This window comes from Sardina pilchardus, chromosome 3, assembly GCF_963854185.1.
Source record: "Sardina pilchardus chromosome 3, fSarPil1.1, whole genome shotgun sequence".
Lineage (NCBI taxonomy): Eukaryota > Metazoa > Chordata > Actinopteri > Clupeiformes > Clupeidae > Sardina > Sardina pilchardus.
This window is the reverse complement of record NC_084996.1, coordinates 22,453,080-22,479,247: the sequence shown is the minus strand read 5'-3', so window position 1 is coordinate 22,479,247 and position 26,168 is coordinate 22,453,080. Positions and strand designations below refer to the sequence as shown.

Sequence of the window (26,168 nt, the reverse complement as noted above, 5' to 3'; positions counted from 1 at the left end):
TTGTTTTCAGTGAGAATTGTTTCCAAGCATGCTCAGATGACGTGATAGACAAGGTGCTGTTACTCACCTGTCCATCATCGTAAAGCCTGATTTGATTGGTCCGCCAAATTTTGATTTTGTCCGCCGCATAGTTGCTCCACAACAGAGCATTCTGACCTTAAATGTTGTGGGCGGGACTAAGTTCGGCTGACGCCCAGGCAACTGCACTCAGGCACATTGCAAACATACAACATCCATGCATTCCAGAGAAGTGACTTGGTCCCATCTCACACTCTTTGTTTGGTTGTTATTTGGTGAATTTAGTAAATAAATCCATATTTTCTTTAAAAATCCAACCTTGACTCCCTTTTTTGTTCTGGCCTTACCCCTTGGTCATAACACTTGGTACATAGATGCATTACTTCGTCCTGGGGATGCTTAAAAAATGTGGGGACCTTTGACCTATTAAAGAAGCAAGCTAACCACCAATCTGTCAACCAATGGTCACAAACACAAGACAAATGGCCAATCCCACAAAAGTATTGCAACAAACCAGCTAGCTTATCTTAGTTTGCGCTACATGCTTACCACCCCCCCCCATCACAAATTATCCAAATACTCTAAACTAACCTAGGCATGGTCTAGGTTGGCTTATCCCTTTGAGTGTGAACTTAACCATAACCTTAAAAACCCTAACCAACATACCAAAAACCTAGGCACCGTGCACAGTGAGTGAGCGAGTGAGCGAGTAGAACTGGCTTCTAGAGTAGATGGTCAAGGATCAAACCGGCAACCCTTCGGCTATGTTGCAACTCAAATTGAATGTCATGTTTAGTATTGTTGTTAATGTTAAGCACATTGCGTTTGGATTTAGATTGTTATATCATTTGAATACGAGATACATAAATACATAATAGTTTCTTTCTTATTTGATGTACCGCGTTGTTACAAAGAGTGCAGTAATACAGTAACATTACCCACAATGCAGTTAATTGAATTGATGTCAGTGACGCACTAAGTTTCGTTTTTACAGATGCTATGCCTGTTACATGCGTGATTCATGCAAGTAAAGAAAACCTTGTTTGAAGCCGTTGCAGTTTGCCCATTTATTTGCTGGCTAGTCAGATATTACAGAACAGGCTACAAGCCCGAAGCCCTAACCAGTAGGCCCCAATAAGGAGCACTGCGTTGGCCGGGAAACTGCTTGGAAGGCAACTATGCTAACCACTATACCACCAAAGCAAATAAAAACAGAATGTGATAATATACAAAGTTCCAACTTTTTCTGATTTGGGGTTGGTAACGGACGATATGTAACAGATATGTAATGGACGACATACCGTTCGACTATACACGTTCTAGATTGTAAAACGGCCCGAAGTCCATTAACCAGCTTATTCCACTGTTGCCACTTGCATTGTGTTCATTTCCTGTTATAATGTTAACGTTTTAATCTCTAAAACTATGGTTTGTAGAACTACTACTTTCCGCCACACATCAACAAATTTCTCAACTTGCAGCACAAACTGCTGTTACTAGTTCGAAATAGATGGTTGCTATGGCCAAAGGCCAGTCGTTAGTTCCATCTCTCCACTTCCTCCACCACCGCCATTATCTACTTCACTGTCAGCAGATGACTTTGCAACATTTTTCACTGAGAAAGTTGCTAAGATAAGTGCTCAGTCTGATGATCCTGTAAGAAGGACTCTGCCTGGTGTTAGCATGATGCCATCATTGGACTTTTTCTCTCCTCTTGATGAGGAAGCGGTCTCTCAACTGCTTCAGCGAAGCCGTCCTACAACATGCCCTTTGGATCCTGTCCCGTCTACTCTCCTGCAGTCTATAGCACCCGCTATTATACTAGCAGTCACACATGTATTTAATACTTTACTCAGTTCTGGAATAGTCCCTTCTTTTAAACAGGCAAGAATTACACATTTACTGAAGAAAAGTACACTTAATTCAACTGATGTGAAGAACTACAGACCTGTCTACCTTCTTCCTTTCTTGTCAAAGGTTTTGGAGAAAGTGGTCTTCAAGCAAATGTGTGACTTCCTCTATCAGAATACCTACTAGACCCTATGCAGCCTGGTTTCAAGAGTGGTCATTCTACTGAAACTGCTCTTCTATCTGTGACTGAAGCATTGAGAGTAGCTAAGTCCTCTGCTCAGTCATCAGTGTTAATTCTGTTAGATTTATCTGCAGCCTTTGATACGGTTAACCATGACATTCTCCTTTCTACACTATATGAACTGGGAATTTCTGGGAAAGCTCTTGACTGGTTCAAATCTTACCTTAAAGGGCGTTCTTTTAGCGTGTCTTGGCAGGGACAGATATCAAAGTCTCATGACCTCACTACAGGAGTCCAAGGATCAGTATTAGGGCCCCTCCTTTTCTCTATTTACACCACTTCTTTAGGTGGGATTATTCGCTCTCATGGATTTGAATATCATTGCTATGCGGACGACACTCAACTTTTCCTATCCTTCCCACCTGAGGACTCTAGTGTTTCCCATCGGATCTCTGCATGCCTGAAGGATATTTCAATCTGGATGAAGGATCAGCACCTTCAGCTTAATCTTTCAAAAACTGAGCTCTTGGTGTTTCCAACAAAAACTATTCCAAAAGCTATTCCCCAACAGATCAACATCCAGCTTGATTCATCCTCACTGACTCCAACTAGATTGGCACGCAACTTGGGTGTCATAATTGATGACCAACTTACTTTCTCTGAGCATGGTGCCTCAATTGCAAAGTCATGTCGGTATACCCTGTACAACATTAGGAAGATCAGACCTTATCTGACAAGATTCCACTCAGCTTCTTGTACAGGCAATGGTTATCTCCAAGCTGGACTACTGTAATTCTCTGTTAGCTGGCCTACCTGCTTGTGTATTAAGACCACTACAGTTGATTCAGAATGCTGCAGCACGACTGGTCTTCAATCAGCCAAAGAGGACACATGTAACCCCTCTCCTAGTTACTCTCCACTGGCTCCCTATAGTAGCCAGAATTACATTTAAATCTCTCACTCTGGACTATAGGACACTAAAGAACTGAAGTAGCTGGGAGCAGATCCAGTCAATCACGATGTACATTCCCAACCGCCCATTGCGATCTTCTGAGGAGCGTCTGTTATGTCGACCAACCATACATGCTAGGTCAAAGTGTAGATCCTATTCTTCAGTGGTTCCGTGTTGGTGGAATGAGTTGCCCAGTGCTCTCCGTTCCAGCAACAGTTTTGGATCTTTTAAGAGGGGTCATATTTGGTCATACTTAAGGCATATTTGTTTAATATGCACTTAGTCTTCTGAGCGTTTGTTATGTGTTATGGTTTGTATAATAGTATTGTTTTGTTATAATTTGTCCATTGATAGAATTTGACATTTATTTTGCTATTGTCCTTAAATTTAGCCATACCATGCTATAGTTATTGTTATCATATAATTAATTGAGTGACTTATTTGATTGCTATTCTCATTTAATTGTTTTATTTCTCATTAGGTTAGTGCTTAAAATGATTGTTTTATTGATAATATTGCTATTCTCCCTATTTTGTAATTGTTCACTGTTAATTTAATTTGTATTGTTATTATTTATTTGTATGTCGCTTTGGACAAAGGCGTCTGCTAAATAACCATAACCATAACCATCTCTCCTTTTGTCAAGCAGGCATATCTTAGTGATTTTTCAAAGCTAAGGTTCATCAGAATCCTATTTTACTTAGCCTACATGTCATCCAACTAGCTAAAATCCATGTCTGTCATATGCTACAATGTTACCATGTTCTAAACATCTGTATTTTACAGCTTGGATGCAATGTGACCGTTCATTTAAACTTAACAAGTTTGGCGAATTAATATACAAAGTAGTACGCCCAACAAATTGGATCTATTTCAAAGGTGCGCAAATAAAAGACGGTTAACACATGTTCTAAATTACGCAGGACAATGGGGAAGTCAACCAAGCAGTGGAATAAATTTATGTATGTACCTGCTGGTTGGACACCAATGTCCTCGTGTTCTTCATCCTCCATTCCCTCATCTAGCAGCTGAACTTTCTCTGCAAAATGAAACTTGATATCAGGAAATCATGAATGGGAGACCATTCTTGTCTAAACATACAAAATATGCATGCTAAAGTATTACACATACCGTGAGGTTGAATTTCGATTTCATCGAGATTTTTTCCTTTGAATTCCATTAGTCGGCCTTGTTCAATAGACATCAGCACCTTTCTGATTTTTGCGAGTTGCAATGTTCCCTCTGGTAGTCTGTAATATTCTCTGTGCACAACGAGGTCATGTCCTAGGAAATTAGCCAACTGGTCCATTTCCGTTTCCGTCATGTTAAGTACTGTAGACAGAGTGGCAACAAAAAAGTATGGGTTGCCCCTCTGTATGCCACACTTTTCTCTTGAGCTGACAAGTAATTCTAATGAGCTGACCATCTTTGGTGTCAGAAGTATGGGGACTTTGCGTCCACGTTTGCCTCTAGTTTCTATTCTTGAAAAATGCCGACAGAGCTGTTTTTCTGTTTCACTTAAAGCCCAGTCTATGTCTTCGTGAGGATCAGATTTGTTTCTTAACATGAAGGCTGACAAAGGCATAGAAGAAACTTCACCCTCTCTCCTGATAATGATAACAGAAGAACCTTCCGAAGAACTGGATTCTTGATAATCAGGAATGGAGGACTTCATCTGCAGAGTCACATTCATATAGATATTTCATTTAGAAAACAAATCAAAAACAATATTTCATGTCCATACACACCCTCACAGACTCACTAAACTAACTCGCCCACCTGAATAGCCTTTCTTTTCATTATGGGTGGCGGCATAACAGAAGAACCTTCCGAAGAACTGGATTCTTCAGAGGAAGGAATATAATCTTCATCCTCATCTGGAGTAGTTTCAGTGTAGTCCTCATAGGCAATAATGGTTGACTTCATCTGAAAAGTCATATTCATATAGATATTTTATTTAGAAAACCATTCAAAAACAATTGTACAATGTTACAATGATTTTAATTAGGTAGACATGGCTTTTGCAATACTAAACTAGAAAAGCACTCAGAGCGCAGACCTCCGCCTGTATTGTTCTTCCTAGGTTGTCATACACTGCTCAAAAAAATAAAGGGAACACTGGTTCATAGGAGTATAGCATCAAGTCAGTCACACTCGTGTGATATTGATCTGGACAGTTATGTAACAGAGGTGGTTGTGAATCAGGTTGACCCGCTTTGATGTCAACGAAATTTACTGCAGGTGTACTAGAGGGCCAACTGTGAGACGACCCACAAAACAAGAATGTTTTTACAGGTGGTGGCAACTGGTAATTTTTCCATCTTCATCCCTCTTGACTGATTTTTCACTAGTTTTGCATTTGGATAGGGTCAGTGTTACTACTGGTAGCATAAGCGAGTATCTGGAGCCTACAGAGGTTGCACAGGGTAGTCCAACTCCTCCAGAATGGCACACCAATACTCGTCATTGCCAAAAAGATTGCCGTGTCTCCCATTGCAGTCTCAAGAGCATGGAAGAGATTACAGGAGACAGGCAGTTGCTCTAGGAGAGCAGGGTAGAGTGGTAGATGGTCGTTAACCCAATAGCAGGACCAGTATCTGCTCCTTTGTGCAAGGAGGAACAGTAGGAGTTTTGCTAGAGCCCTACAGAATGACCTCCAGCAGGCCGCTGGTGTGAATGTCTCAGACCACATTGTCAGAAACGGACTTTATGAGGTTGACCTGAGGGCCCGATAGCCTCTAGAGGGACCTGTGTTCACTGCCCTGTTCTGTGCATCCCTCCAAGGGTATGCCTCCCCAGACCATTACTGACCCACCACCAAACCGGTCATGCTGAATGATGTTGCAGGCAGCATAACGTTCTCCATGACATCTCCAGACCCTTCAATGTCTGTCACATATGCTCAGGGTGAACCTGCTCTCATCTGTGAAAAGTACAGGGCACTAGTGTAAAACCTGCCAATATTGCATTCTATGGCAAATGTCAATTGAGCTCCACAGTGCTGGGCAGGGAGCACAGGTCCCTCTAGAGGCCATCGGGCCCTCAGGCCACCTTCATGAAGTCTGTTTCTGGCAGTGTGGCCAGAGACATTCACGCCAGTGACCTGCTAAAGGTCATTCTGTAAGGCTCTAGTAGGGCTTCTACTGTTCCTCCTTGCACAAAGGAGCAGATACTGGTCCTGCTACTGGGTTAAGGATCTTCTCTCCTAGAGCAATTGCCTGTCTCCTGGAATCAATTCCATGCTCTTGAGATTGCAGGGGGAGACACAGCAGTCATTTTGGCAATGGAACATATTGGTGTGCCAATCTGAAGGAGTTGGACTACCCTGTGCAACCTCTGTAGGCTCCAGATACTGGCTTATGCTACCAGTGGTAACAATGACCTTATCCAAATGCAAAAGTAGTGACAAATCAGTCAAGAAGGATGAAGATGGAAAAATTACCAGGTGCCACCACCTGTAAAAACATTCCTGTTTTGGGGGTCGTCTCACAGTTGGCCCTCTAGTACACCTGTAGAAAATGTTGTTGACATCAAAGCAGGTCAACCTGATTCACAAACCACCTCTGTTACATAACTGGCCAAATCAATATCTCACAAGTGTGACTGACTTGATGCTATACTCCTATGAACAGTGTTCCCTTTATTTTTTTGAGCAGTGTACATTTGAACCCAAACTATTCAGATTGCCACCACGTGGCCATACCATGCCATTACACTACTAAGCAAAAAACATAAACGGCTCCTGAATCTCGACGGTTTTACGGATCAAATTTCATCGAAATCCATCTATCACTTTGTGAGTTATCTTGCTAACAGACAGACAGAGAGACAGACAGACAAACAGACACAGACAAACAGACCCCGGTGAAAACATAACCTCCTTGGCGGAGGTAATAAAGCTGTTGCTATAATGATTGAAAGGGTAATGATGTTGGTCACTATGGTGGTTGCTAGCAGGGTGGGAATTTTGTAATTTTAGGGGCAAGGCCATTTGGCCTTCACCTTCTTTTGCTTTTTAGGGGCACCAAGGCCACATGACGGGGCACAAAGGCCACTGAATAAAATTTGATGGGTTTTACATTTCAGGATTATCTCGACCAAATACACAGACCCGCTAGCCGCTGTAGGCTTTGAGAAACACTAACGCAGCCTCAAACTTCTTTAAGTTGAGGCCCGGTTACGGCAGACTTTGGGTTCATAGGGCCCACCTACACGTACCTCCACCCCACCCCCATCAAATCATTAAGGTCATCATTATCACAACTCTTATTATGCTATATTTTTAGATATGCACTTTCACTTCAAAGCAGTCAAAGTAAAGTGCCAAAATTGTTCACAAAAAGTTTGTGAAAACTATGCACATGCACATGTCCTATGCACATCAGGTCTGCTTTACTAATGTAAGATATAATTAATAGTTCATTGCTTTTGCATGGTTGCATGAGAGATATTTCTGAAAACAACAACTATATGGGTGCTATTGTTTTGGGATGTTTCACTCATGCAAGCATCATAAGTCGTTTTCAGACAGGTTTTCTGCAAATTCTGTTATAATTGCTTGCCGCATTTCTGATGATAGCGGACATTCAGACATGAAGCATAGGCTATAGCGGAATGTACAGTATACGGCCACCTGTTGTTCACATCTAATTTTGAATTTCCGTTAATTGGGCTTTGGTTTGCTGGGCAGATAATGACGGCTGATAAATGCAGCCGCATAACTATGTGTTGTGCAGCTGTGCATGCCTGACAGCGGAAGAGTGTCGTTTTTACACCGGGAGTATGGAGGCGTCTATAGCCTTGCTGCATTATCTGCAGCATGTTAGAGATGGAACTATTCTGTGACATTAGGGTGCTCATCACTTGTGCGGATTTCCCCCGCGCTTACATTCACACAGCAGCTGTGGCGGCAACATTACGGCAAAAATATTTAATTATAAGTATAGTTATGGTTTATAATGAAGTTTCATTTGAATGCCTAAATGTAAGGATTCAGTAAACAATACAAACTTTTGTCTATGGTAAACGGCCGTGCAGATAGGCGTAAATCTGGAGATCTTTAAATGAAAGGCTACAATCGTCTGACCGTGTTTTAATTTGACTAAACAATACTCAATGCTAAACAATGTGTTGTGCAGTCTCTGCTCTGTTTGAATGGAAGTTGCGAGAATCCACGCTGCTCTATTAAATGTTAAATAATGAAATGTTAAATATGTTACAATAAACATTTTAAAATGTTAAATAATGAAGCGGAGCTTTGCCATCAACGTTATTGTTTAGTTTCAGTTTCTGTCGCGCAAACGCACACACGCATGCATTCAACGAACGCCCATACCTCCGCTTAATTGACCATTCGCAAAAGCCGCGCCCCCTAGTTATTGTTACTACGCCCGTCAAACAAAAAGGAACAGACGTTCTACAGGGCTCAAATGCGCCCAAAATGTATTAGAGTGAGCCTGAAGAAAAATCCAGGTTGCACTGGTGCACCTGACGCTGCTTGGGTGAAAGCATACATTTCGCAAGTTTCATTGTAGACTATTCCTGCAACTTTACCAAACAGTATAAACCACCTCTCCTGGGCCCTCTTTCTCTCGCTCTCCCCCTCATGCGCGCTCACTGGACACCCCCCGCAACATGCTGTTTTAATCATAAAACATTCACAATCGTGAAAGAAAATGACGCATAGAAGACGACTAGCTACAAGTCCGGTTAGCATCACAGTATGCTGCACAATTTTGATTAAAACAATTGCATTCACGTTGACTGATCATAGTGTTTTTCAACTCCAAGACTGGAGACTGTTTTGGATTAATGCAGCAGGGTTCAGATGCAAAACCCTCTAAATCCGTCTGACCTTTTCTTTTAAATGGACATTTTGTATCAGGCTCCTATAGGGTTTTGCATACGAATCAATATTTCAGACCAGAAGATTTTTGAAGCTTGAATTAACTTACAGCCTAGGCCTATGTGAAGCATTCACTCACCATTATCTCATTTTTTAACAAAGTGGCCAGGCTTTTGCATCTGAACTCTCTATGGCACGACAGACAGGGATGCAATATGCAGGGGAGGGATGTTCGATGTAAAATGTTAAAATAAGCACAGACGGGAATATTAGCCTACAGCAATCGAGTCGTAGGCTACGTGTACCGATAGAAACCGATCTTGCAGTAAAATCAGCATATTGTGGGCCAGTAAGTTCCTGCACTGCGGGCAAATAGCCCACGTTTTAAACTGGGATTGGGACCATAAATACACAGTAGCGTAAACAATGCCAGATAGCTAAAAGTTGACGATCAACTAGCAACCACCACCCGAGAGCAAAACGCATCATCCCCTTTGTTATGCATGGTTAGGTTAGTGCTTGGTAGATTGCAAGTATTTATGACTTTGCAGACAGCAAGTGATTTGTTGGTATGTTGAGCACTGCTTTCACAATGCTAGATGAACCACAACTGTTACGTTCAGTTTTACAGATTTTATAGCCTCTAATGACCGTCAACCTCTTGCTAAAAATGATCTGTGTGGATAGCAACATTATCAATCAGTGCAGTCAGGCGAACAGCTAGCTGCCTGCATGTCCTGGATATTAAGTAGGTTGCTGATCAGTTAGTGTTCTAGCTTTAATACTTTCATATTTAATGCTATAAAGAACCACAACTGTTAACTGTTAAATCCAGTTTTACAGATTGCGTGTACTTAGCTACTTACTTATTGATTAATATCATGCTAGGTTTATTGCTTACCTTCGAGCAGACGTATACCTCCAAGCAGTTTCGTACAGGTATTTTTCAACACTTTGTCACGGTAAAATGTCATTTTAGGTAGGTAGCTAATTTAGATACACTAGGTGTGGGTGCTTGTGTTTCTTTACGAATCCGCCGTAGTGTGTAAAGAGATTAAGTGCCACATACATGTAAGAGGGTGATAGAATTAACTTTCCAAATTAGCGACACTAAGTGCCACATAGGCTACTGTAGGTGATGGGTGTCGTTCTGATATGGAAAGTTATGAATCTTTGAGACATTTAGTATTGAGGTCTCCCACGCCGCTTAATCCATTGTAGGCATCTTTCCACTTGGATTTTGGGCTTTGGAAAGGCGAAAAAAACAGCCCCTCCCTCTAAACCTTTGGGGTACCTGGTGTATGACTTTCTCGTGCCATAGGCGCATCATTGCACCGTCTTGCAGAATTCGCAATGTTTGACGGGCATCCTTCTACTTTGTTACCGTTGCTGAGCTACGATTGGACAATGGCCGTTCGAGGGCGTGGTTTTGCGAACGGTCAATTGCAATACGGAACAAGACCTTTTTGTGTCAAATACGGGACGATTCTGTATTATACGGAGCGGCTGGCAATCCCTACAGGGGCACAAAGGCCACTGTGGCCTTACAATGGGTTTTTATTCACAGGGCATGAAGGCCAAAGCGTAGGGTAACGGCGGCCATGGCCGCGGTATAATTCCCACCCTGTGGTAATTAAGATGGTTGCTAGGGTGATGCTAGGGAACATGTGACGGTTGCTATGCCAAATAAAGCCTTTGCTAAACTGGGTGGTAGGTTAATCATGTTACTTATTATGGTGATTGCAAGGTTGACAGGTCGACATTATATTGGTGGTTGCTAGGGTAATTAAGATAGCTGTTAGGGTGTTACCAAGATACAAATGGTGAATGCTATGCCAAAAAAGCAGTTGCTATGGTGATTGCAAGGTGTACATTACATTGCTGGTGGCTAGGTTATAGCTAGGATAATTATGACCGTTATTATAGAGTTGCTAGGGTACATATGGTGGTTACTATACCAAATAAAGTGGATGCTATGCTGGTTGATAGGGTAATCACTAGAGATGCGCCGATTGCAATTTTGGGTTGATTCCGATTTTTCATAGAGTTTGACCTGCCGATTCCGATTTCATTTCTTCTAACCAACACCACACACACAAATAGTTATTTTATCTCTTTTATTTAAAGAGACCCTATGCAACTTTATCATAGTCATAAAATCACTTAGAAATCGTTGTTTTGCTTGACTGACCAGTTTTATCAAAAACAGTAATATTTCCTCCCGCCCCCAGTGTCCCTATCCGCTATTGCAACCTTGCAGTTTGTTCAGGAGGCAATCGCTCCTTGTTTACATCTGGAAAGCTGAGACGCGTAAGGAACAAGAAGAACCACGCTTGCAATTTATATATAGCCTATATGTATAAATATACACGCTAAAGCTGTCAGGGAAGCTCTGCAGAGAAATATGTAAGCATAAAACAAGCGAAAAAAAAAAACGAAACCGGAGATGAAATCGCCAATCCTGCATAGTTTCTTTTTAATAGAACATGTAAATATAGAAATGTATAGGGCCCTATGAAATCAGTTTATTTTTTCCCAAATTCCGTTTTTTCGGATTTCTTTTTAGCGTTTTCGGATTTTTGCTTTTCTTTTTACTCCTAAGCAGTTTTGACCTTTAAAACTCAACAAAAAACCCTCACAATTTAGTTAACAGTTAACATATTCAGCAAAGCACATTCAAAATGCATCCAAACATTCAACAACTCATTGGCCAAAAATGAGTTTCAATTAAATGGCCATAACTAAGCGGTAAATCTAGATCCAAAAGGGCACTTTTATTATGTACAGTAACTGAAAATATATTTTTTAACAACTTAAACTACAACTACATGATGGTAAGGCACTTGGTAGGCCTATTGAGCTCAGTAAAAGACTTGTCAGTGAGCAGTACTGTACTACTTGCTGAAAAAATGCATTGTTTTTTATCAATCTATCTATTTATTTATTTAAGTATTCTAGGCTAGTAGAATATTTGTAGAAACCAGGTCTATGCTAAAGTTTCATATAGCCTGGCTGGAGCTCCAAGCGGTTTTGTATAGCCTACAGACTTGTTTACAGCTCTTCGAGTCAAGGTAAAAAAACATTTCTGGTACATAGCTAATATAGATACAGTTATGGTTTGGGTGCTTGCGTTTCTGAGCGAATTCGCTGTCTTAGTTTGTAAATAAATTAATATTAAAGTGACGCATACAGCATATATGCAAAAGGGTGATAAGACACGTCGTTCCGATAGCTTTGTTCTAGAGATGAACTTTCGATTTCATATGGTCGCTGTGTCTTTGAGGGTCCAGTCAATTGTGATTGACAAAACTTACAAAACAGTTGTTGTCCAGACTCAGAGAAGTCGTTGGGGAATTGTTTACCCCGATAATTAGCAAACAACTGTCAGTTGTGTTGCACTTGCCACCGTTGGCTGGCTTAAGAGGAGCCACTCGCTTCGATGCATCCATCAACGAACTCAACGTGAACTTGAATATTCGAGACGGTTACAAAGTTAACATGTTTAGCAATTACATATTTGGCCACGGTTTAGGTAGAGACCTTTCTGCGCTTGTTGCTTTAGACTGATACACGAGAAGGAATAATCATTTAAAAGGTTTATTGAACGTGTCAACAAAATATCTGCAAATTCCGGAATTCTCTTTCATAAGAGAATTCCGTTTTCATGTGCAGATTCCGTGATTCCGTCCGCGTTCTCTGCATCGCGGAAATTATAGGGCCCTAAATGTAATCAACTTATCAATAATGAAATGACTGTTAAAGAAATGGAACCGGTAAATGGAACATAGCCATTCCATTATTAAGGTCATTAAATGTCTTTCTTCTTTAAGTCTAATCTAGTCTTAAGTCACAATCGGTTATCTACGTTCAGCTGCACTTGTGGTTCAGCTGTAGGCACGCAATTAGCGGTGGGGACGGGCGGTCATGAGCAATGTTTACGTAGCCTAATGAAGTGACAGCTTAGTAAATTCTACGAAATATGGCAAAGCACAGCGTTCGCTGCATAGAAAAACTCGGTAGCCTATTAGCGCTTTCTTTGTAGCCCGACATCCAGCCCTGAGTGACCTGGTTGCTAGCTTCTTCAAACTTTGCAAACTAAGCTGGGTGTTGTTACATTTGCAGCATGCGAGTGCATTTGACCGGCATAGAATCGGCATGTCTCATCGGTGCATCTCTAGTAATCACATTGGTTTCTATGGTGGTTGCAAAGTTCACATTAAAGTGGTGTTTGCTAAGTTGGGAGTTCAATGGCGTGTCAAAGTTATGTAGGATAAAATAAACTGATAGAATTTTAAAAAAGCCCCAGCATACACTAAGCTTAAGTTGATGTCAAATAAAATATTGTGGGAACCAAATGAAAGCAAAGATCACATATATCGTAAAACAAAAGGGAATCAACTGTATGCTAAAATCTGTACCCATAGGATACGTTACTTAGGGCCTTAGGCTAGCTACGTAGTGCTAACAAACACACAAGCAGCCTCTCTAAGAAGATGGAATCGTTTCTCTCTGCATTACATTTTACTCTTCAAGAGGGATGAACTAATTGAAATTAGTGGCTAACTAGCAATAGTTTACATACAGCTCAAGGAGATATGCTAGTGACCAGAACGGTAGCCGCAGAAACTAACCAACAATAACAATACTACTTCCAAAACAGGCAAAGACTGATTATGTTACCTGAGTGGCACATGTTGAGAGATCACTGGTTGGGAAATCACTGGTAGAAGGCACATTTTCCAGGCTGCAAGTGGCATCCTCACCCTTGATAAGAAGAGAAAGACATGTACACAAAGTGTTAACATGTATGTTATGAATAGACTGTCAGTCATACCAACCTTCTAAACACTTTCACCTTGCACTTATTTCTAACATCATTCTATCCTTGCATTTCAATGATCGCATTAAATTTTGAGGGACCAGTTTCTAAGCAGCGGCGGAATTTTACCTGCTCCGGTTAGTTACTGAGCCGAAAAGTAAACGGAGAGCGCACTCTAATCAGGACACCTAGTAGCCTAGGTAATATCAGTCCGCCGCTGCCATTGCTTATATGCCTACTACCGACTTCAGGGAACAAAGTATAACTATTGCAATGCAATGCAAGGGTAGTTTTATTTGTAACAGTATTCCATCAACACAGACATTTGCATATATTTTATATACCTCAGGTGCACTGTGGAGTGGGTAAAACTGTTTTTACTGGCAGGCTAACACACTGTTGACTTGCAACTCTGCAACTAGAAGGACTGGACAAAACAGTCTCCACTGATAAATATCACGCTTGCTAACTTGAAAATGAGGTCCTATGTCTAGAATCCTGAACCACCCCATTAAAAAGGCACGGAATACACTCAGCTACTGCCAAACCAGGGATGGATATTAGCCACCCACCACCCGCCAAATGCATGTAGTTTTGCGCGCTGGCGGTTGAAATATGTCAACCCACCCGCCACTGTGGCGGGTAAGCAACTAGCCTACTTCTACTTCAAGTTGTTTATTTCATCAGAATATTACCAGTTGCCACAGAGATAAGAACACACGCCTTGTAGGCTATCAATAATCCTCAACATCGATGGACATGACGATCACAACAAACATTCTGGAACGGTGCGCCTCTCATTGCGTCAGCCTGGCCTACTCTTCCAGTTAACGTGGCAGCTAGATAGCCTACAACTATTGACTATACATTTACAATGAGGCTACCGGTTAATACGTTTAGGTAGGAAATACATTGGATATATATAACAGATATACCAAACTCCGAGTCATGGTAGTTAAGCACCCAGCCAATTAAACATGACCAAGGAAAAAGTGAACGGGACAACTCACAATACCATAGGCTACCACGGTAACCTACCTAAATCATAGAAGTTAACATTGGAAGACACTTATCTTTTCTATGACGCCAGAAATATTCTCCTTACCTTCTTAGTTTTTTTGAACATTCACGCTATTATATGAAAACATGTATCCTTGAACTATGCATGATTTTCCTAAAACCGAATGAAACCTATTTATGTTCACGTACTTCTTAAAGTGACATGCACTCAATTAGACCTACATATCACCCCCCTGTATATCATTAAAGACAAGTGTAATCCATAAGAAGTATTCAAATTACTGAATATTAATAATTATGCATATGCTATAAATTGTTGACAAAATGTATTAAGTGTATTCAATTATGAAATAGAAACAAGACAAGCCATTTTCTGAGCAGGGTTGAGCAGAGATGGGATTGCCACTGCTCTGAATGATCTGTATCCAGCTTAAGGCAATAAGGTTTTGCCTATATTTTTGTAATGTAAGAGACAGTGTCACACTATTTCAGCTTGTGTAGGCCTATCAGTGCTTTCTTATTGAACACAATACCGCGATAATACCGAAAACCGTGATAATTTTGGTCACTATAACCTTGGGGTTAAATTTTCATACCGTTACATCTCTACTTGGCAGTATAATGTATAGAGCGGTTGAATATATATTGGCTGGTAAAAATGTTGAGTGGCTGGTAGATTTTAAAATCTACCTGCCACAGTGGCAGGTGGAAAAAAAGTTAATTTCCATCCCTGTGCCAAACACTTAAAGTTGAGGGACTGTAAAACATCAGTTGTGGGGACCAATTGAAAAAGTCCTACACACACAAAGTTGTGGGGACCAACTAAAGGCATCTGTAGCGGTTCTACACACACTTCACTTCAATAAAACAGGTAGAATCTAAGTGAGGTAGGATGAAACATCAGTTGTGGGGACCAATTGAAAAAGTCCTACACACACAAAGTTGTGGGGACCAACTAAAGGCATCTGTGACGGTTCTACACACACTTCACTTCAATAAAACAGGTAGAATCAAAGCGAGGTAGGGTGAAACATCAGTTATGGGGACCAATTGAAAAAGTCCTACACAAACAAAGTTGTGGGGACCAACTAAAGGCATCTGTAGCGGTTCTACACACACTTCAATAAAACAGGTAGAATCAAGAAAGGTAGGATAAAACATCAGTTGTGGGGACCAATTGAAAAAGTCCTACACACACAAAGTTGTGGGGACCAACTAATCAAATTCAAAAAGTCCCGGCATACACTCAGCTTCAATAGGATAGTAAGACGCAAGCTGATGTCAAATAAAATATCAGTTGTGGGAACCAAGTAAAAGCAAAGACTACATATATTGTAAGACAAAGGGGAAGAAATTGTATGCTATAAACTTCCCACAGGTCACGTTACTTTGGCTGGCTATGTAGTGCTAACAGAAACATCATGATTATGTTACCTGAGTGGCACATGTTGGGAAATCACTGGTAGAAGGCACATTTTCCAGGCTGCAAGTGGCATCATCACCCTTGATAAGAGAAAGACATGTACACAAAGTGTTAACATGTACGTTATGAATAGACTGTCAGTCAAAACAACCTTCTAAACATTTTCACCTTGCACTTACATTTGTATCTTTTTTAAAAAACAGTGCATTTATGCTATAAACTGTATCCATTGCTAAAGTTACTTAGGCTAGCAATGTAGTGCTAGCAGACATACAAGCAGCCTCTCTGGTGAGGACAAGAATGGTTTCCTTCTTCCTTGCATTTACTCTCTCCTAGTATGATGCAATAAAAGTTGCATGCAATTGAGATTAGTGGCTAACTAGCTATTTAGCAATAGTTTACATTACAGCTCCAGGAGTTATGTTACAGTGAGCAGAAGGATAGCTGTAGAAACTAGTTTCACATGAGGCGTAAACACCAGCGCTATCACTGTGGCCCTAGCCTAACTAATGAATGTCAAATTCCACAACAGGCAAAGACTGATTATCTTACATGAGTGGCATATGTTGAGAGATCACTGGTTGGGAAATCACTGGTAGAAGGCACATTTTCCAGGCTGCAAGTGGCATCATCACCCTTGATAAGAAGAGAAAGACATGTACACAAAGTGTTAACATGTACGTTATGAATAGACTGTCAGTCAAAACAACCTTCTAAACATTTTTACCTTGCACTTACATTTGTATCTTTTTTAAAAACAGTGCATATATGCTATAAACTGTATCCATTGCTAAGGTTACTTAGGCTAGCAATGTAGTGCTAACAGACATACAAGCAGCCTCTCTGGTGAGAGGACAAGAATGGTTTCTTTCTTCCTTGCATTTACTCTCTCCTAGTATGATACAGTAAAAGTTGCATGCAATTGAGATTAGTGGCTAACTAGCTATTTAGCAATAGTTTATGCACAGCTCCAGGAGTTATGTTACAGTGAGCAGAAGGATAGCTGTAGAAACTAGTTTCACATGAGGCGTAAGCACCAGCGCCATCACTGTGGCCCTAGCCTAACTAATGAATGTCAAATTCTGCTTCACAATACTATTTCCACAACAGGCAAAGACTGATTGTCTTACCTGAGTGGCACATGTTGAGAGATCACTGGTAGAAGGCACATTTTCCAGGCTGCAAGTGGAATCATCACCCTTGATAAGAAGAGAAAGACATGTACACAAAGTGTTAACATGTACGTTATGAATAGACTGTCAGTCATACCAACCTTCTAAACACTTTCACCTTGCACTTAGATTGGCATTCTTTCTTTATTTTATTTGACATGAGTCATGGGCAACAGGTGCAAGAAACCGTGAAGGCCCTACACACAAACCTGACTTCAATATGATAATTAGAAGCAAGTTAAGAAAGGATAAAACATTATTTGTGGGAACAAAGTGAAAGAAATCTTTAAAACAAATCTACAAACCCTTCACACAAACATATTCAACTTCAATATGACAATGCATAGCAAGCTGAGGTAGAATAAATGATCAGTTGTGAAGGCCATACGAAGGAATTTAAAGGGGTGGTTGAGGATTTTGGACATAGGACCTTCACTTCCAAGTTAGCCAGTGTGATATTTATCAGTGGAGATCGTTTCGAACATGTGTCATCCGATCCTTCCAGCTGCAGAACTCGCAGGTGCTAGACTAGCGCAAGTCATCAGTATGTTAGGCTGCCACCAAAAAGAGTCTTACCCACTCCACAGTACAGCCAATGCCAATAAGAATATAATGCCAGACTATCAATACAGAGTTTTACATCGATAGTTTTATTTCTAACATCATTCTATCCTTGCATTTCAATGATCGCATTAAATTTTGAGGGACCAGTTTCTAAGCAGCGGCGGAATTTTACCTGCTCCGGTTAGTAGTACTGAGCCGAAAAGTAAAGAGAGCGCACTCTAATCGGGACACCTAGTAGCCTAGGTAATATCAGTCCGCCGCTGCCATTGCTTATATGCCTACTACCGACTTCAGGGAACAAAGTATAACTATTGCAATGCAATGCAAGGGCAGTTTTATTTCCAACAGTATTCCGTCAACACAGACATTTGCATATATTTTATATACCTCAGGTGCACTGTGGAGTGGGTAAAACTGTTTTTACTGGCAGGCTAACACGCTGTTGACTTGCAACTCTGCAACTAGAAGGACTGGACAAAACAGTCTCCACTGATAAATATCACACTTGCTAACTTGAAAATGAGGTCCTATGTCTAGAATCCTGAACCACCCCATTAAAAAGGCACAGAATACACTCAGCTACTTAGCCTGACTCTCGCCAGACCCCTGTAGTTCCGCCATGCTCCACCAGAGGCGTTTCGCTGAGCTCCACACAAGGGTCTGGACTCGAGGGCAAACCAAACTCCTTCCAGGGAGCAAAAAATGATGAACCAATCAGGAGCCCCGAAGCGAGTGTTGGATTCAAACAACAATGGCGGCAAGCAGCAAGGAGTCTTGTGCTGACATTGATTCTGCTATTTCAACCATTTTGTCGAATCTATCGAGTATTCATTCTTTAAAAGATGAACAGAGAATGGTTTTGAAGACATTTATTGGTGGCAAGGATGTTTTTACTCTTCTTCCGACCGGGTTTGGCAAGAGCTTGAAGAAGCCTAGCACGTCATTCAAGATAACAGACAAGTGGTTTATCAAATCACATGCAAGGATGTTTTACAAGGCCCCGCCTTCAGAAATACATCTCCTATCGAGAAGTCCAAGGATCTGGCGAGAGTCAGGTTATCAGCTACTGCCAAACCAGGGATGAAAATTAGCCACCCACCACCCGCCAAATGCGTGTAGTTTTGCGCGCTGGCGGTTGAAATATGTCGTCAACCCATCCGCCACTGTGGCGGGTAAGCAACTAGCCTACTTCTACTTCAAGTTGTTTATTTCATCAGAATATTACCAGTTGCCAGAGAGATAAGAACACACGCCTTGAAGGCTATCAATAATCCTCAACATCGATGGACATGACGATCACAACAAACATTCTGGAACGGCGCGCCTCTCATTGCGTCAGCCTAGCCTACTCTTCCAGTTAACGTGGCAGCTAGATAGCCTACAACTATTGACTATACATTTACAATGAGGCTACCGGTTAATACGTTTAGGTAGGAAATACATTGGATATATAACAGATATACCAAACTCCGAGTCATGGTAGTTAAGCACCCAGCCAATTAAACATGACCAAAGAAAAAGTGAACGGGACAACTCACAATGCCATAGGCTACCACGGTAACCTACCTAAATCATAGAAGTTAACATTGGAAGACACTTATCTTTTCTATGACGCCAGAAATATTCTCCTTACCTTCTTAGTTTTTTTGAATATTCACGCTATTTCATGAAAACATGTATCCTTGAACTATGCATGATTTTCCTAAAACCAAATGAAACCTATTTATGTTCACGTACTTCTTAAAGTGACAGGCACTCACTTAGACCTACACATCACCCCTGATTATCATTAAAGACAAGTGTAATCAATAAGAAGTATTCAAATTACTGAATATTTTGAGTAATTATGCATATGCTATAAATTGTTAACAAAATGTATAAAGTGTATTCAAATATGAAATAGAAACAAGACAAGCCATTTTCTGAGCAGGGTTGAGCAGAGATGGGATTGCCACTGCTCTGAATGATCTGTATCCAGCTTAAGGCAATAAGGTTTTGCCTATGTTTTTGTAATGTAAGACAGTGTCACACTATTTCAGCTTGTGTAGGCCTATCAGTGCTTTCTTATTGAACACAATACCGCGATAATACCGAAAACCGTGATAATTTTGGTCACTATAACCGTGGGGTTAAATTTTCATACCGTTACATCTCTACTTGGCAGTATTATGTATAGAACGGTTGAATATACATTGGCTGGTAAAAATGTTGAGTGGCTGGTAGATTTTAAAATCTACCTGCCACAGTGGCAGGTGGAAAATGGTTAATTTCCATCCCTGTGCCAAACACTTAAAGTTGAGGGACTATAAAACATCAGTTGTGGGGACCAATTGAAAAAGTCCTACACACACAAAGTTGTGGGGACCAACTAAAGGCATCTGAAGCGGTTCTACACACACTTCAATAAAACAGGTAGAATCAAAGTGAGGTAGGATAAAACATCAGTTGTGGGGACCAATTGAAAAAGTCCTACACACACAAAGTTGTGGGGACCAACTAAAGGCATCTGAAGCGGTTCTACACACACTTCAATAAAACAGGTAGAATCAAAGTGAGGTAGGATAAAACATCAGTTGAGGGGACCAATTGAAAAAGTCCTACACACACAAAGTTGTGGGGACCAACTAAAGGCATCTGTAGCGGTTCTACACACACTTCAATAAAACAGGTAGAATCAAGAAAGGTAGGATAAAACATCAGTTGTGGGGACCAATTGATAAAGTCCTACACACACAAAGTTGTGGGGACCAACTAAAGGCATCTGAAGCGGTTCTACACACACTTTAATAAAACAGGTAGAATCAAGAAAGGTAGGATAAAACATCAGTTGTGGGGACCAATTGAAAAAGTCCTACACACACAAAGTTGTGGGGACCAACTAAAGGCATCTGTAGCGGTTCTACACACACTTCACTTCAATAAAACAGGTAGAATCAAAGTGAGGTAGGATGAAACATCAGTTGTGGGGACCAATTGAAAAAGTCCTACACACACAAAGTTGTGGGGACCAACTAAAGGCATCTGAAGCGGTTCTACACACACTTCAATAAAACAGGTAGAATCAAAGTGAGGTAGGATAAAACATCAGTTGAGGGGACCAATTGAAAAAGTCCTACACACACAAAGTTGTGGGGACCAACTAAAGGCATCTGAAGCGGTTCTACACACACTTCAATAAAACAGGTAGAATCAAAGTGAGGTAGGATGAAACATCAGTTGTGGGGACCAACTGATCAAATTCAAAAAGTCCCGGCATACACTCAGCTTCAATAGGATAGTAAGGCGCAAGCTGATGTCAAATAAAATATCAGTTGTGGGAACCAAGTGAAAACAAAGACTACATATATTGTAAGACAAAGGGGAAGAAATTGTATGCTATAAACTACCCATAGGTCACATTACTTAGGCTGGCTATGTAGTGCTAACAGAAACATCATGATTATGTTACCTGAGTGGCACATGTTGGGAAATCACTGGTAGAAGGCACATTTTCCAGGCTGCAAGTGGCATCATCACCCTTGATAAGAAGAGAAAGACATGTACACAAAGTGTTAACAAGTACGTTATGAATAGACCATCAGTCATAACAACCTTCTAAACACTTTCACCTTGCACTTACATTTGTATCTTTTTTAAAAACAGTGCATATATGCTATAAACTGTATCCATTGCTAAGGTTACTTAGGCTAGCAATGTAGTGCTAACTGACATACAAGCAGCCTCTCTGGTGAGAGGACAAGAATGGTTTCTTTCTTCCTTGCATTTACTCTCTCCTAGTATGATACAGTAAAAGTTGCATGCAATTGAGATTAGTGGCTAACTAGCTATTTAGCAATAGTTTATGCACAGCTCCAGGAGTTATGTTACAGTGAGCAGAAGGATAGCTGTAGAAACTAGTTTCACATGAGGCGTAAACACCAGCGCTATCACTGTGGCCCTAGCCTAACTAATGAATGCCTGTTGTGGAAATAGTATTGTGAAGCAGAATTTGACAAAGACTGATTGTCTTACCTGAGTGGCACATGTTGAGAGATCACTGGTAGAAGGCACAGTTTCCAGGCTGCAAGTGGCATCATCACCCTTGATAAGAAGAGAAAGACATGTACACAAAGTGTTAACATGTACGTTATGAATAGACCATCAGTCATAACAACCTTCTAAACACTTTCACCTTGCACTTACATTTGTATCTTTTTTAAAAACAGTGCATATATGCTATAAACTGTATCCATTGCAGTGTTTCCCACAGATTAGAAGGCAATGTGTGGTGGTCGCCCCATGTCTGACGGGGGGGGGGTTAAAGCAGGCATAACTACAAGCATGTAATTGGGCTACAGGTTTTCTTCAGGAATGGCACGTTTGAACAGGCACTGCACTAGTTGTATAAACTTGCGACGGGTGCTGAATAAAGAGTTGTTAGTGAAAACTTTGGCGTCAGCGAAACAACTGTGCACCGGTGTGTTAATTCAATTTGTTTTATTCTACGGGAACAAGCAAAGAGAGCACATCAACTTTAATAGCATTATACCTCATGCGCATCGAGAGTTGATCCACCCCCCTCTAGCAAATCAACTATTGATGTGCATTCGAATTCTTGATGTGCATTTCACATTGTTTCCAACTGGGATTTCTTATTCGAATAGATACAATGTGCATTAGAAAGTTGGATGGAAGCACGCTAACTAAGAAAAGGATCACTTACAGGTTGGGATAGTCATTAATAAAACTGTGCAAGCTAAGTACAGGTGTTTGTAAACTGAAAGGTAGTACACAGAAATCGAGGAATGCCATTATTGTAATTTAAATCTAATAAAGTTATTATTCTAAACAGAAATTGCTAACGCTGCTAGATCTCACCTCATTTCTCCATGGCCAGTCTGTTCCGCCATAATCATAAGTGATCTCCTCTCTTTGGCAAATATCACGGAGGGCGAACAAACAGAGATGTGGTTTACGATCAACCTCAATTAACTTCATGCGGCAATTAGGAGTCTTATGGTCGTTGTTCACCAATCTCCCAAGACTGTTGTCTTCCAATGCTGCGTCAATGCTGGAAAATGCATTAAAATCAACAAGAGCAATTTGAGGGAACACTCCAATTTTTTGAGGAATAGGCTAATTTTCTAACTCCCTTAAGAGTTAAACAATTAAGAGTTTGAGGGTTTTTTTTCTATCCATTTAGTACATTTAGTAAGATCTCTGGAAATTGTTAAAAACTTACCACCACCATTTGCCTTTCCATTTAAAGTCAAACAAAAAGACACACCAATGTTTATGGTAGATTTTCCTCCTATAATGAGCTTCTGCTGCATCAATGATTACTCCTCTGTATTCAACCACAAAATCACCCTGCTGGAATGGTGCTAAGGTAAAGACACCACGGCCTGAAAAAAACAGAATGTGGGTCGGAAATGTACAAAAAACTTCATCAGCATACATGAGCATATAAACTTAGGCCTGGCAGATAACCTTTTCCCACATAGCACTGGTGCGCAGGAGGTGTCTATAAGACTACAATGTTTCACCAAAAAATAATCACAAACAAAAAACCCTTAGAACAATCCCATGATGGAAGTATCTCAATGCATGCCAAGTCACATAAGGAAGATATTGACCTTTAGACAACATATCAAGTGACCTGGGATGCATTGAGATACTTCCATCATACCATATCATTGACAATCATTTGTTCTATAATGTACTTCCATTGAAACACATTGATTTTGACTTGACTTGATATCCTCATTTCTGAGGTGATATGAAGTGATATCTAATATTCCCATTGTATTTTGGCATCCAATATACAAGCAAAATGCAGCAATTATTTTGAAGCTGACTGTACCTATTGTTCAGATTAAGTGTTCTAGAAATATATGCAAATTATTGCATATTTAAGTAAAAGTAGTCTAATTTGCATATATAAACATCACATTTCAGAAAACTTGCAATACAAAAATTATTTGCCTTAATGTGAGTAAACAACTGTGAAAGTTTCAAGTTGATATCTACAGTTTACCCATTTCAGGCGAACTCTCAACAGGTGTAGCCTACATGAACGCAAGCATGATCAAGTTCAGACTACAGCAATTTGTTTGTTCAAGTAATTCTGCGCTGGTTTCGTTGAGTGTTGTGTAAGTTGCAGTATAAAGTTAAGCGTTTTCATGTAGCAAATTGCTGTAGTCTGAACTTGAATGACACTGCCTGCCTGCAGAAAGCTAGTTGTTAAATGATGTGATGCTGCAAGCCAGGCTGAGGCTAGCTTACATGAACGCTTGTGCATGAATAACTGAAAATCTTAGTCAAATGACATGTAGTCATGCGCATACACAGGCATGATTACGTCTGGCTTGATATGAATGTAATTATACCCGACATCGCGTCGCCAGCATTTACGCATAAAACAAACATGCCAACAACCAAAGTTTAAACAAAATGTCACAGCGCCATTTGAGCTTGTCTGTGCTACATATGCCTTCACCGCACGTGAACGAGACAATTTATTAATGCCGAATTTATCCACGGTTCAGTCCTAAACACTGTTCACACACAAATTACTGTGATCTTTGCTCAGTGTACACAAACAGCGCAAGGCCTGACACATAAGCATATTCTTACCAATATCGAGCGGGGACATGTTGTTAAATGTTTGCAGCATGTCGGCGAACTACTTGTACATGAGAGCGCTTTAACTTTATACTTCAACTTACACAACTCAACGAAAACAGCTCAGAATTACTTGAACAAACAAATTGCTGTAGCTTGTGAACTTGAATATGACACTGCTTGCCAGCAGAAAGCTAATTTTTAACACAGCGCCTTGTGGAGGAATAAGTAGATCGCAAGACAGAACTGAGCATATTTAACATCGTTTTGAGCTGTTAGCAAACATTTCTGTTTTCACCGCATGTGAACGAGACAATTTGTTAATGCCGAATTTATCCACGGTTCAATCCTAAATACTGTTCACACGCAAATTACAGTTAACTTCGCTCAGTGTACACAAACAGCGCAAGGCTTGATACATAAATTAAGCATATTCTTACCAATATCGAGCGGGGACATGTTGTTAAATGTTTGCAGCCTGTCGGCAAACTGCTTACATGAGAACGCTTTAACTTTATACTGCAACTTACACAAAACTCAACGAAACCAGCGCAGAATTACTTGAACAAACAAATTGCTGTAGTCTGAACTTGAATGACACTGCCTGCCTGCAGAAAGCTAGTTGTTAAATGATTCGCAGAATGTAGGCTAACTCTCAACAGGTGTAGCCTATTAGCCTCCCGCCCGTATACTTCCTGTGATGCTGCAAGCCAGGCTGAGGCTAGCTTACATGAACGCTTGTGCATGAATAACTGAAAATCTTAGTCAAATGACATGTAGTCATGCGCATACACAGGCATGATTACGTCTGGCTTGATATATAATTATACCCGACATCACGTCGCCAGCATTTACGCATGAAACAAACATGCCAACAACCAAAACAAAATTTCACAGCGCCATGTGAGCTTGTCTGTGCTACATATGCCTTCGCCGCATGTGAAGGAGACAATTTATTAATGCCGAATTTATCCACGGTTCAGTCCTAAACACAGTTCACACACAAATTACTGTGATCTTTGCTCAGTGTACACAAACAGCGCAAGGCCTGACACATGAATTAAGCATACCGGTATTCTTACCAATATCGAGCAGGGACATGTTAAATGTTTGCAGCATGTCGGCGAACTACTTGTACATGAGAACGCTTTAACTTTATACTGCATCTTACACAACTCAACGAAACCAGCGCAGAAGTACAAACATGCCAACGACCAAAGTTTAAACAAAAGTTACCAGCGCAGAATTAGCTGCTACTTGAACAAACAAATTGCCGTAGCCTGTGAACTTGAATATGACACTGCTTGCCTGCAGGAAGCTAGTTTTTAAAATAGCGCATTGTGGAGGAATACGTTTAACATCGTTTTGAGCTGTTAGCAAACATTTCTGTTTTCCTCCTGTTTCCAGTTTCAAATATAACATACCTTTTTGAGGGCTAATGAACTTCGCCTCCAGCATTTCAGTGTCTCTGCAATTACATGCATGGTCACGCGCTTCGTGCAAGGGATTTCGTCTTCGTCGTAGCATGTTAATCTGTAGACATTTATATTAAACGATTTGTATCGTGTCAGTTTACCACATTTGGACAAAATAAGTTATTCCTTCAAGGGAAATAAAGTGTTGCTAACTAAATGAGCACCAAGTTCGCAATAGCTAGCACATTATGCTGGCTCTAGAAAGATGCCGACGTAAACGCTACCTAGTTTGCTAGTTTAGTTAG

General features: G+C 40.6%; 2 protein-coding genes across 4 annotated transcripts in view; both read right to left on the bottom strand.

Annotated features, from left to right (window-relative positions):
- The window catches only part of jupb (junction plakoglobin b), a 144,991-nt gene that overhangs the window by 100,149 nt on the left and 18,674 nt on the right, over nt 1–26,168 (bottom strand). The window lies entirely within an intron of this gene.
- Nucleotides 1–26,168, bottom strand: part of LOC134076182 (uncharacterized) — a 32,333-nt gene that overhangs the window by 5,319 nt on the left and 846 nt on the right. For 2 of the 3 annotated variants that reach the window (XR_009938554.1, XM_062531184.1), the window contains exons 3-11: nt 25,873–25,981; nt 23,067–23,229; nt 22,703–22,895; nt 21,857–21,925; nt 16,121–16,189; nt 13,528–13,611; nt 4,782–4,928; nt 4,134–4,677; nt 3,973–4,041 (exon numbers count right to left, since the gene is read on the bottom strand). Coding sequence is in view for 2 of the 3 variants with exons in the window: in XM_062531184.1 (XP_062387168.1) it covers nt 3,973–4,041; nt 4,134–4,677; nt 4,782–4,928; nt 13,528–13,611; nt 16,121–16,189; nt 21,857–21,925; nt 22,703–22,895; nt 23,067–23,229; nt 25,873–25,981 (1,447 nt within the window). In the remaining variant the exon portion in view is untranslated. The remainder of the gene's footprint in view (nt 1–3,972; nt 4,042–4,133; nt 4,678–4,781; nt 4,929–13,527; nt 13,612–16,120; nt 16,190–21,856; nt 21,926–22,702; nt 22,896–23,066; nt 23,230–25,872; nt 25,982–26,168) is intronic. The other variant, XM_062531185.1, reaches the window with a different exon arrangement.